The sequence below is a fragment of the Saccopteryx leptura genome, chromosome 7 (genome assembly GCF_036850995.1).
Source record: "Saccopteryx leptura isolate mSacLep1 chromosome 7, mSacLep1_pri_phased_curated, whole genome shotgun sequence".
Classification (NCBI taxonomy): Eukaryota; Metazoa; Chordata; class Mammalia; order Chiroptera; family Emballonuridae; genus Saccopteryx; species Saccopteryx leptura.
In genome coordinates, this window is record NC_089509.1 from 95,241,585 (window position 1) to 95,254,950 (window position 13,366).

The window sequence follows — 13,366 nt, forward strand, 5'->3', positions numbered from 1 at the left end:
GCAGCTGAAATTTATGGCATAACTTTTGAGGCTAGAGAAAAAAAGCTGTGCAGCTTCTACCTGATTCTGTGGGATGTTCTCTCTGGGTGAAGTGAGCTATAAAAAGTCCAACTACCCTGAGACTGACACTCAGGAGAAGCCATGTATGTTGCTCCAGTGGACACCCTGAGCTCAGCTCCCGGCTGTCAGCCACCATCTACTGTCAGCCATGTGAGTGAGCCACTGGGGTTTCCAGACCATTCAAGTCTTCAAAAGACTATATAACCATACCTCGTGGAACTCTAAATGAGAACTACCCTGCTAAGACTTAGCCAAATTCCTAACTCACAAATTATGAGCACAATAAAATGGTTGTTTTATGACACTAAGATTTGGACTGATCACTTTTTATGAAACAATTTAAATTAGAAACTATATTGACTCATTTAATCCTCACAACAATGTTACAAAATATCTACTCATATTACTCTCACTTTTCAGTTGAAGACACTAACTCCCAGAAAAGTTAAGTGGCATTTTCAATGTTGCATGTCTTGTGAGCCACATTCCTGGTATTTGAATCCAGGAAGTCAGGTTCCAAGCTCCTTGTTCTTTAAGGACCTTGAAATGGTTGTTATCATATCTAAATTTTTTTGTTTAATTTTCCCAAATAATTGATAAAATTGAGCATTGAAAATTATTAATAAAATTTGAGCACATTTTTATTTCTCAAATTTTTGTCATTGCTTATTTATGCTGTAACAAACTTTAATATATTCCAGATCATAATCCACTAATCCACTGTTGGTTAAATATGTTATGTTTACTTTCATTTTTATGGGTCTTTCATTGCAAAAAATAATTTTTTGAGTTATTTGTATTTGCTTACATAGCTTTAACTTTTTGAGACTTCTACAAGAAAGATTCAAAGTATTTATAAGAAATTAAGAGATCAGAACAATCTATTTTTTAAAAAATAATAAAAATTTTACCTCTCACATTTAGGTCTTTAACCTTTTTGGTAAGCTTTTAAGTAAGAATATCAATTTTCGTTTTCTCAATAGAGACAACAATCCTACTGTGTCATGTGAGTTCCTCATATTTATGTTTGGAATTTTTTTTGTTCTACTCATTAAGTTTTCTATTCCTATGTTATTATCAATTACATTGCATTAGTTATGATATGGTCTTGTGATTCTCCAACAATTTCCTTCTTTTTCAAATCCATCTTGTCTATTGCCAACTTCTTGCTCTTCTATATGAATTTCATGATGTCTTTTTTTAATGGTTTTATGAAAAATCCTGAAATAATATAAAATTTAAAGAATAATATGTTTTATGAAAATGTTACATTTGCAAGTCTTTATGCCTTTAAATAATTGATATTATTTTCCTCAAATGTATTAAATATTTTTGTTAGATTTGTTTCTGGGTATCATATATATATTTGCTATACTCTAGGTTGAACAGATGAACCTTTATTAATTTTTTTTCAACTTGAAAGAGAGTCAGAGAGAGGGATAGACAGGAACGGAGAGAGATGAGAAGCATCAATCATCAATTTTTCATTGCGACACCTTAGTTGTTCATTGATTGCTTTCTCATATGTGCCTTGACTGCGGGCCTGTGCAGACCGAGCAACCCCTTGCTTGAGCCAGCAATCTTGGGTCCAAGGTGAGCTTTTTGCTCAAGCCAGATGGGCCTGCACTCAAGCTGGTGACCTCGGGGTCTCGAGCCTTGGTCCTTCCACATCCGGGTCCAATGCCACCACCTGGTCAGGCCAGATGAACTTTTAAACAAATAAATATGGTATTCAGAGAATGATGTATTTTATAAAGTGAAAAACCGGGGCATATCATAGAGCATTACTAGAACAGGATAGGGTAGACTAGTTTAGGCAGGTTAATAAATAGTCCCATATAAAGGAGTTGTATTTTGTCTGAGATTTAAATGGTGAAAACATGCTGGTTCTATTAAGATATGAAAGAAGAAAACCCAGCAAAACATGGTTCTTGAAGCACCAGTATTTCTAGAGCAAAGTAGAACAGAAAGACTTGTATGAAATTAAGTCAGATTACAGAGAACTTTGCAAAACAGTTTAAGGAACTTAGATGTGTAGACTGTGGGTTTGGAGATCTGTCCTGACTCCTGAGAGATCACTGAGACTGCACCCTTTGGTGAGATCAACTGTATGGACTGTGTATACCAAAGACACATGGTATAAACAAACATCTGAGTAATGGGAATGACCTCAAAGTAAGTGTGGCCTCTCCCTCAAACTCCAAAACTATAGCCAATGTAATTATTATATTCTCTTGATTGATAGACCCATGAGAAGAACAATCATGCTTCACTTTCACATTCTAATCGATTGCCAATAGAGTAATGGTGGGCACTTGACCAAAAAACTGTTTTTATTAATTACTGTGAGTGTTTATATTACTACTAGCTCTCATATCCTTACACAGCCTTCTGGATTCCACTTACTGAAGCAATCTTTTCCAAAACCCAGCCAGAGTTCACTAATCAGTTTATCTGCCAGGCATATTTATTTATATACTCATCTGGAAACTAGACCTCTGGGCAGTATTAAAATTTGTCATTTCCTTTATGAGAGGATAACCTCCAAGGCATATACATTTATCTGTATCTGTGTGGGTTGTCTCACAATTTCCTTTCATACACTTCTAAGGCCTTGAAGGCAGTTTCCTTTTCTGGTCCAAAGCCATTCAATTACTGGACACCATCTTCATGAAAGCTCCACATCCAATCCAATGTCTTGCACAGTGACATGACAGTATCATGCAGTGATTACAATAGAACTGGCTCATTAACCATGATGTTGTAAATGACCAGATTAAATCAGCTCTTAGCTTTCCTCTTCCAGTGTTCATCTGAATTGAAAAAGAAATACATGAACAAGACAATGTAGATAAAGGTATTTAGGGAGGAAATGTTTCTTCCCTAAAGCCAAAAAAATATTTGGAAGTTTTTAAGGGATGTAAGAGAAATAAATCATCATGGTAATCTTGAATCTCCATTAAAATGTTATTTTGAAAACTGACCTTGACAGTGTCTGTTATAGATTTCTTCCATCCTATCATGACTCATTGTCTTAAGGGCATTTAGGAATAGAAAGAGCCATTAGCTCTTCTTAATCTTTTACCATCATAGAAAAATTACTTCATAAGTCCTTGAGCAGCTCCTATTTACATGACATATTAATTCTTCCAAACCCTCACAACTAGACAATGCTCCATAGTATTGTAGAAAGTTGGAGAAGGACTTTGAAACCAGACTTTACAGCTTCCTTTATCACTTACTCTGTAATTTCAGGCAGGTTATATAACCTTTCTGTGTGTCAGTTTTCTTTTCCTTAAAAGTTTATCAATTGACTGATGCGTTTAAAACAGATCTTGACATATAACAATTACTCAGTATGTATATTCTGCTATTCATATTTTTTGATAGATGCCCTAATTCTCTCCCATCAAACACCAATCCTAAAAAAAACCTATCTTACTGATTACATCACAGCTTACATAAGCCATCAAGCTCAAATTCTCTTGTATTCTCATCCTTCTTCTTTTCCTGATAATTTATTTGCTATAATCCTTTCTTTTTATCTTCCATCTTAGGAATTACTTCTCCACCAAGGAATAATCAGTCCAGCAGTGCACTAGATTTAGTCACTTACTTAATATTGTTAGTGCATTATCCTCACTCTCAAATACACTGCTCACAAGTATTAGGAGATCAGGAAACATGCAGATACTCTAGTACTTTCAGCCTTTTGAATAGTGCATTTTCACTACTGAAATAAAAGTTGGTTTTGCATAATAAAATAACTTTCTTTGACTTGTCATTTGCTTTTCTGATGTTCTTGTTTAATAAAAAAATCAAATGCTTCTTTTTTTATCACTTCATATTCATTTTGAAATATCCTCTAATTTTTGTGAGAAGTATATTTTCAACATTTTTTTCTTTAAGGATTCTTTAATTCAAGTCCACTGTGCTCTTTTTCTTTCCCCATGACAACATGATTATTATGTTCTATTAATTATATCTCTGCATTATTAACACTCATCTTTGGTCCAATAGCTTGGTTGGTTAGAGCATCATCCCAAAACTTAAAGGTTTCCAGTTCAGTCCTGGTCAGAGCCACATTCAGAAATAAACCAATGCGTTTTTTCTCTCTCTCTCTCTCTCTCTCTCTCTCTCTCTTCCTCCTTCCTCTCTCTCTAAAATCAATAAATTATTCTTTTTTAAAACCTCATCTCATTATCTCTAGTTGTGCTGTCATGGCCTTGGTTCAGAATCTCATGCAATATTTTTCTAATCTCCAGACTGATGTTTTCATCTACAACTCTTGCCTATTTCAAACAACCTCTACATTCCTATCATATCAATTACACTTAGTAGAAATGAAGGTTTTACTTCTTTGCTTGAAGTTGTCCTATCCAAATGTCATGGCCTGACATACAAAGACTTTCCCTATCTGATTCCTGTCCATATTTTATGCCTTGTCCTTTTTTGATAAGTGAGTCTGTATCATGAGTCCCATGGTAACTTTTCCTTTACCTGTCTGTGTCCCTTCAATTTTGTGAGCTCCTTATGAGCAGAAATCTATATAGATGACTACTTGGCATATAAAATAAACTTATTTAATATGCATTGAATAAACTATATTGAGAACCTATCTTTCCTTTTTTCAAGATTCGTATTAAAAGGTGACTTCTAGAAGTTAATTGGAGATTTTATTCCTGTGACTGAAAATACCAATATAGCATATAGTTCTCTCTATGTGGAGTAGACCCACATGTGATTAATTATACAAGAAATATTTATATCTGTTGAGATCAGGATCTGGGGTCTGATTCTCTAGTTCATGGTTTACAGCAATATCTTTGTTCAAAAACTTTAGAACTGCTTCATTTTTTTTTAATTTTTTATTTATTCATTTTAGAGAGGAGAGAGAAAGGAAGAGAGAGAGACAGAGAGGGAGAGAGAGAGGAGAGAGAGACAGAGAGAGAGAACTGCTTCATTTTACTCCTACTCGTTTTACTACTAAATAAAATGTCTAACAGTAATCCACCTACAAAATATATGGGCATTTGTGGCAACTGAAGGGTAATGATAGATATCAATGATAGATGAACAGGATCACCAAAGTGCATTAATGGATTAGAATAAAATGTATTTCTTAACGGCATGATTCAATTTTTTTTTCAAGTTGTAATTAACTAATACCCACAACTAGTTAGTTTGGGGACATTCCTGTTTTGGCAAATCAAGCAAGGTTAATTTCTTGTGGTTACCATTTTAAAATAAATTCTCACATCAGGGAACTTTCGAGCTTTTTCTCTCTAGCCAAGCTTACTCCCTTCTTGGTTAGCACTTCTAATAATTTTCATGTTCTCCTGCTAAGCCCCAGGATGGACTCCTGACCTCCTTGCTGGAGGTGCGAATGATGCCAGTATTAGTGAGCGCGCTGCGGTTCTCCAAAGCTCCTCCTCCCCAGACCTTGGCAATTCTTCCGAAGCTGAGGTTGGGAAGCAGGACAGGGGACAGTCCTGGGGTGCAGCTCCAAGGGCAGGAAGTGAATCCTGGGGGCTGAAGAGTCCACGCAGCGGACCCGTGAGCGATGCGAAGCGTGGACCCTTTTGGCCACCCCACTACTGCTCCACCGGCCCCCTGCTCTGGTTTCCCGCAGGCCCGGCCGGCACGGGCCGCTGTCCACAGTGGGAGGTGCTGAAAGCAGGGAGCGGGCGCGCGGGCGGCGGGGCGCGCAGCTGCTGCGAGCGCCCCCCTCCCGGCTCCGCGGCTCCGCCAGCCCTCCCCTCCTCCCGCAGCCATGTTCCACGCGAGGGGAGGGGCGGGGGAAGGGGAGAGGGACGCGGGATCAGGGCGGAGAGAGCCGGCTCTGCCTCGGGGAAGGAGGGGATGAGAGTTGGGGAGAGCCACGGGAGGAGGCGGCGGCGGCGGCGGCGGCTACCGAGGAGCCAGCGCCGGGTCCCGCAGTAGGGCTCCCGGGAGCCACCATCATGGTGAAGAGGAAGAGCTCCGAGGGCCAGGAGCAGGACAGCGGCCGCGGCATCCCCTTGCCCATCCAGACCTTCCTGTGGCGGCAGACCAGGTGAGGGACGCCGAGGGCGCGCCGCTCGGGCCAGCCTAGGCTGGGGGCACCCCCGGGGCCGCCCGGGTCCTCTGCGCCGCCACCAACGCTGCCGCTGCTGCTGAGGCCGCGCCACAGCCTGCGGTCCCTTCGCCGGGGCTGGAAAGCAAGCCTTCTGCGCCCGCTTAAAAACACGCATTTAAAAATATGTATTTCAGTGAAGTTTGACTCCAGGCAGATTGACAGTTGCTGCATAAATATATACATTATTTAGGGGATGGGAGGGCAGAGACCCTAGGTTGAGGGGGCAGGGAACTAGGGAAGGTAATTACAACTGGCTGTGCTCCTGCGTCCAATTTCCCCTCCATCTCCTGCTGTAATTCCAGCCCGGTGACCTGTTGTTTTTCTAGTTCCTGTTTGGCCGATAACTGTTATGCCCACTTGTTAACCATTTTTGCTCGGATGTAGCGAGCGAGCGTAATGCTCTTGGTTAAAGCCCCAGAGGAGAATTATTTTTGATAAGTCTTTTCCCCTCCCCCTCCTCCCGCCGGAAAAACCAGAAACCTATCCCTATAAATAAGAAACAAGGTTTCCTTGATCGTTATTAATGTTATTATTATTTTAGAGATCTATCATGTAAGAAATTCGATTCTGGAAATCATGACCCATAAACTGTGTTCATTTTTCAGTTTTGATAAGACCGTAGAGTGCTGCACCACTTCTGACAGCTAGCGATTTAGAACCTGACTAGGTCAAAGTCTTCAGAATAAGAGTCGATACAATAAATGTCGAGATCCGCATCTCTTTCATATATGTAATTACACATGTAAACGCAAGTGTCGTCAGCTATTCAACACCTGCTCATTAACAAGCTATAGGGAGGGAGGCATGAAATTTGTTTCATAGCATCATGTCTTAGTCATTGAAAAAGATGTCATAAGGATGCTCTAATGATCATTTCGTTTGTTAACAACAACAAAAGTAATCATTTTATTTGTTGATAACAAATATCTCTATTAATTTTTCAGTGCATTTTTGAGGCCTAAACTGGGGAAGCAATATGAAGCCTCTTGTGTGGTAGGTGACGTTAACCATTAAATGATTTCCATATTCTGTGTGGTAATTTCAACCTGAAGAAAAACATTAAATCATAGTGACTGTATATATTAATTCACTCAACAAGTATTACTGAGCACCTTCTATGTGCCCACGCACAGTTCTAGATGATGGGGTAGAGCAATAATCAAAACAAACACAGGGTTCCATTCCAGTGGGAGGAGCACAGGCCAGTCAGAAACACATGAAATACAATACATAGTAAACCAGGTAGTGCTGCACTCTGGAGAAAAATTAAGCAAGAGAAGAGATTAGGGAGCATAATCATTTTAGAGATGGTATATGGATAAGGAATACTATTAATATGAGCTTTGGGCAAAGGCTTGAAAGAAGGGAGGGAGGAAGAGCTGAGAGAAGAGCAGAGGGGACAGCAAGTCTACAGGAGTGGGGTGAGGGACAGAGCAGTAAAGAGAAGGTGGAGAGATAACAGAACCAGGTGGTAGAGGGCTTTGCGACACAAGTATAATAAATTAAATCCTTAATTAAGAAAATCGTGACCGTGATTATGAAAGTTCATAAAGTGAATGGAGGAACTACTCAAAAAAATAATATACAATTGGGAACTCTTATGTCCTTTATTTGTTGTGCTAGTTTGAAAATGGATGATATAAAATAATTATTAAAATAATGATAGTAATATAAGGGTTGGTAAAAGTAGGTTTACAGTTGTGAGTACAAGAGAGTTTATTCTCGTATTATTTATTTATTTACTATTGTATTATGTTATTTATTTGTATTGTGTCTTATTTCATATCTTTATTTATGATTTATCTTTTAGGTAATGATTGTTAATAATTTAACCTACTTTTGTCTATCCCTGTATTTATGCAAAATAAAGTGCCTTGTCCTGAGATTCTAAGAAAACTCTATATCCTTATAAATGTCCATTTTACACTTTGAGAACAAAAAAACATGAAATTGAGAAGCAAATGAAATAGCATTTTTACAGATTTCATTAAAATTTGGAGCTCACATTGATATATTATAACCTAAAAGTAGAAACCTACATATTTAGAGAGTGTCATGAAAATTTGCAAATGACTACATAGATGACCTAGCAAGGAGCACTGAAATGTGCTAGGGCCACAAACTATGATGGAAGCCAACCAGAGAGTTAAACACACACACACATACACACACACACACACACTCACACACACACTCATGAACGCACTCTCATACAAAAAAGCAGGACTTCGTTGTGTTGCATTTCTGGCCTTCAAAGTTGTCACAGAGATATTTTTAAAAATCTAACTTTCTAGTAAAAACTTTTTAATAGAAATTGTTTTGTATTGATCTCAAGTTAGAGTAATTTGACACCTGAAAAATCTGAGACTTCCTTAAATTGTAAACTATTAGTTTACAATTATACTAGCTTAAAATAATCTTGATTTTTCTGTATTGTTGTCAAAAATATGTCTGACATATTTAATGTCACATGATATCACACAGTTAAGTCACATTCATAGTTAGGTAAATATAGAGATATAAATATCTAAATTAAAAGTTACTTTATTTACTAAAAATTACCTGAAGGCTGAGAAACTTTAAAATATTTGGATTTGCACTGTCAGCATATCCAAAGGCCTTTATTTCTTTTCTTTAAAAAAAAAAGGACTTACTCTCTGATTTCACTCTTTATCAAAACTTCAGCATGCTTTTCATTATGAATCTTACTTTCCTTTTTCGAGTCAAAAAGTAAATAGTTTGCATTGGGGAAACTTTGTATTAAGTCATGTCTCTTTTTTTCAAGTATCCTAATAGTTCCAATAACATATCTCAAACAGTTGGGATTCGTATTATAATTGCTCTAGAGCACATTTACACAAATTTCTAAACCATTTGGGGCATTAAGTACCAATTGGGTTCTTTTCATACAAGTCAAATACTTATTAAATTTATTTCATATTTCATAGCTACACTTTTACCAATGCTTTATAGCGATATATATACTCCTTCCTCTGAACCTCTCCCCTCAAAAAAACCCTCAGTAGATCTAACTTGCTATGGGTTACTATACTCTTTGAAAATATCCCTGACCAATATAGAAGAGTTAAATGAGCAAAGCAAAAAGAGCTCATTTACCTCCTCAGCCCCCTTTTCTCTTCCTTCCTTTCTTTATTCAACAGGTAGATTAAATATCTTTATAGTTCCAGGCACGAGGTAAGGAGTGTCTTGTGCTCAGTTACTACTGGGGACATGGAATAACTCAGGGACTCCAAAATCAGATTCTTAAAAGAGTGAATCTTATTTAATACTTATTTCACATTGACATAAGTTATGTTTGCTCAAGACACTTCTACAAAAGACGTACTTTGGTTGCAGTTGTGACAGCCTCTTTGGATGACTCAGCAGCATTTTATCAAATAGTATATCTAAAAATTTCATGAATTAAATGGGTTGTACTCTGTTAGAAGAAGTTTATTTTGATGGAAATGATAATCATTTACTAATTCAAGCCGTACACTTTGGATAAAAACCTGAAAATGGGTAGATAATAGGAAATTATGACTGACCCTTTGCATGTCAAGAAAAGCAATGAAAAGTAGTATGAGTGCACACTAAAAACTCTGGCCCAGTAATTTTCTCCTTTTATAGTATACAGTACCTTGATGTCATTCTTTTCACCAATAAAAATCTCTGAATTTCTATTTTACACGCTCCCCCCCCCCCTTTTTTTAATCTATAGTCCTTTGAACGAGTGTTGGTGGAAAACAAACTGCATGGCCTGTCTCCGGCACTCTCTGAAGCCATCCAGAGTATTTCCAGATGGGAGCTGGTGCAAGCTGCTTTGCCCCATGTCCTCCACTGCACTGCAACCCTGCTTTCAAACAGGAACAAGCTAGGTTGGTGCTCCTATGTTACTTCTTTATGGCATACCGTCATCCTTTGTGTTCAACACTCATAACATTTAGGGGGCATACTGACTATTTTCCCAGACACTGTCTACACAATATCTCATTTAATCCTCACTCTCCCTCACCGCCCCCCCACTACACACACTAGTACCATTGTTATCTCCATATTCCCAATGAGGGAACTGGCTCCTTAATTATTAAATTAATTTTACAAGTAGTATGTGAATATAATATCCTTCTAAACATTAAACGTTTAATATGAAAGCTAGAGACTCTCACCCATCCCAGTTGAGTTTCCGACAGAATTGTTCTTTTTGCCCTCCCAGCTCTGAAAGTAACCACTTGGTGGTACTGTGTGTATGTGCATGCATATACATAAGATTTTTTTCTTTTTTAGATATTTTGTAGCTACCTTTGGTCACATGGCAGTCTTTCTTAGCCATCTACTCCATTTCAGTACACCTGTTCTTTTCCATCTAGTTTCTTCCCCTCATTTGGGTCTCTGCTCATTTGCTACCTTTATGGAGGGGGCCTTTCCTGGTCACACTGCTTATAATAAATAGCTGTTACCTTCAGAGCTTATACTCTTAGCCATTATACCACCCATTTGGAAATATCTAAATGATGCTTGAACAGTGGGCGGGAGGGTTGGGGTGGGGGTGGTTAGAGGTATACAACCTCCCCTACCCTAATCCACAAAAATCCACATGTAATTTTTAATTCTGCCATCTGCCTTGTATCTGTGGATTAAAGCAACCAGAGATTGGAAACAGTGTTTTTCATCCTGATTGGTTGAATCTGCAGATGCAAACTGCAAGGATATGAATAATAGACTGTATTTATTAAAAAAAAAAAATCTCACCAAAAATGGACTGGTGCAGTTCAAGCCCGTGTTCTGCCAGGGTCAACTTTGCAGGTTATCTGGCTGAGGAGATGTGATGCACACAGTTTCTCCTCCTGTAAGAGCAGGTCATTCTGCAAAGACTGCAGCCTGTTAGAAAGTCCCAAAACAAGAATGTGCCTTTCTAGCATTGGCTGTAAAGGATACAGAAAAATGCTAGTGTCTCCCAGAAAATCAAACTACAGAGCAAAGCAAGGATGTTCATCCCAGATCCCAAATTGACATCTGTTGTGCTGGTCACAACGCTTGCCTTAACCTGCCAGTGTGATTATCTCGTGCAGGCCACCAGGATAAACTGGGTGTCGCTGAGACAAAGCTCCTTCACACCCTGCACTGGATGCTTTTGGAGGCCCCCCAAGACTGCAACAGTGAGCGGTTTGGGGGCACAGACCGAGGATCCAGTTGGGGTGGCAGTAGTAGCGCCTTCATCCACCAGATTGAAAACCAGGGTTCTCCAGGGCCGCCTTGCCAAAGCAGCTCCAACGACGAAGAAGAGAACAACCGAAGGAAGATATTCCAGAACTCCATGGCTACCGTGGAGCTCTTCGTGTTTCTGTTTGCTCCTCTGGTCCACAGGATCAAGGTAAGCAGAACGGTAGTATTAGGCTGAGGGGGAGGGGGATGTGAGGATGAGCTTTATTATTATTATTATTATTATTATTATTATTGTTTTTTACAGAGACAGAGAGAGAGATAGACAGGGACAGACAGACAGGAACAGAGAGATGAGAAGCATCAATCATTAGTTTTTCGTTGCTCATTGCAACACCTTAGTTGTTCATTGATTGCTTTCTCATATGTGCCTTGACCGTGGGCCTTCAGCAGACTGAGTAACCCCTTGCTCGAGCCAGTGACCTTGGGTCCAAGCTGGTGAGCTTTTTTGCTCAAGCCAGATGAGCCCGTGCTCAAGCTGGTGACCTCGGGGTCTTGAACCTGGGTCCTAGGCATCGCAGTCCGATGCCCTATTCACTGCGCCACCACCTGGTCAGGCTGTAAGGATGAGCTTTAAATGACATTTCCTATATGAAGGTGGTTATGAGACCATTAACAATCACTATGAGTGGATAAGACAAATGAGTCTTTTCAGCCATTTGGGTGTTAGTTAAAATTTACTTTCAATTGAAACTGTCCCATTGCTTGTAGAAATAGAATTGAAATTACCTGTACATTCCCCAAATATTTTGCACGCACTGGGCACATTGTCCATCAAACATACTGAAAAATTTAAATGTTGTTAAATAAAATTAAAGTACTTCTTTAAAAGCTGTAATTTTCCTTTTTTAACAAGTATTTTTGTAAAGGTTACACTTAATGGAAAGCATTGCTGCATTGCTTTCACTGAGACTATCCCCCTGGCCCGCGGGACCTCCAGGTCCCACATCCTGCCTGCCTTCTCTGCCGCACCCCCTTCATCCTTCATCTCACTAACCTCTCATTCGCTAACCCCCAGGATCGCCCTCAAGCATCGTCAGGTTAATTCTTACATTCAGGTCCTTGCACTGATTTTCCCTTCCATTTGCAACATTTACCCCCATGCTCCACCCCAGACTTGCACGTGGCCATGTCTTTCTCATGGGTTTCCCATTGTGGGCACTGCTGTGGTGACAGGATCCCACTCCCTGGCCTACAGAAGAGCCCTCTCTCTGCCAATATGCAGATTCAGTCACGGATTTCCTCGGCCTTTCCAGTGGAAGCTTCCTTTGACACTGAGCTACCTTGATTCACCATTTGCAGAATCACTTTTTCTTTTTTTTCCAACTTCTTCCCAGCCCTTATCTTTCTAGATCAGTGGTTTTCAACCATGGATACATGTGAGAGTCACCAGGGAGAACTTTAGAAAACCTCACAGTGACTCTAATTTAATTGGTCTGGGTAAGGGAAGAAGGGGGACCTGGGCTTCCTGGGTTTTAAAGGCTCCCCAGACGATTATAAGAGGCGAGCCAGAGTTTGCAAATCACTGCTCTAAGTGAATGCCTGGGTTTCAGCTGTGTTCATTAATCTCCTACCACATTCTCTGCTTCCATCTCCATCCACGTTGTTTTGAGTGGCTGAGTTGTTTAACGTGTAACTCAGAATGTCTGCTAATTGCACTTACACAATATAAGAGAGCAGCTTCAACATTGCCTCTCAAATTGATGTCATGATGAAACACAAAATATGCTTCCTGCAAAAGACCTTAAGTTGTAGCTAAATTGAGTGAGTTTGGATTGTAAACTCAGTGCAACTGAGCATGCATTATCGAGCACCTACTATGCACCCAATTCCTAACGTTGTATTAAACATTATGATGGTGAAAGGGACTGTGGGGGAAGGGAGATGCCTGAGATATCCCTACCTCCAAGAGGTTAAAGATTGCTGATGAGAGGCAACAATTACAAAATAATACACTAGGGCCTA

General features: G+C 39.4%; 2 protein-coding genes across 7 annotated transcripts in view; one reads left to right on the forward strand and one right to left on the reverse strand.

Annotated features, from left to right (window-relative positions):
• Positions 1 to 13,366, reverse strand: part of ACADL (acyl-CoA dehydrogenase long chain) — a 711,748-nt gene that overhangs the window by 309,349 nt on the left and 389,033 nt on the right. The window lies entirely within an intron of this gene.
• UNC80 (unc-80 homolog, NALCN channel complex subunit) overlaps positions 5,767 to 13,366 on the forward strand; it is a 200,524-nt gene continuing 192,924 nt past the window's right edge. For all 6 annotated transcript variants that reach the window (XM_066346738.1, XM_066346740.1, XM_066346741.1 and 3 more), the window contains exons 1-4: positions 5,767 to 6,115; positions 7,123 to 7,171; positions 9,900 to 10,056; positions 11,251 to 11,552. In XM_066346738.1, the coding sequence (XP_066202835.1) occupies positions 6,024 to 6,115; positions 7,123 to 7,171; positions 9,900 to 10,056; positions 11,251 to 11,552 (600 nt within the window). In that variant the 5' untranslated portion in view covers positions 5,767 to 6,023. The remainder of the gene's footprint in view (positions 6,116 to 7,122; positions 7,172 to 9,899; positions 10,057 to 11,250; positions 11,553 to 13,366) is intronic.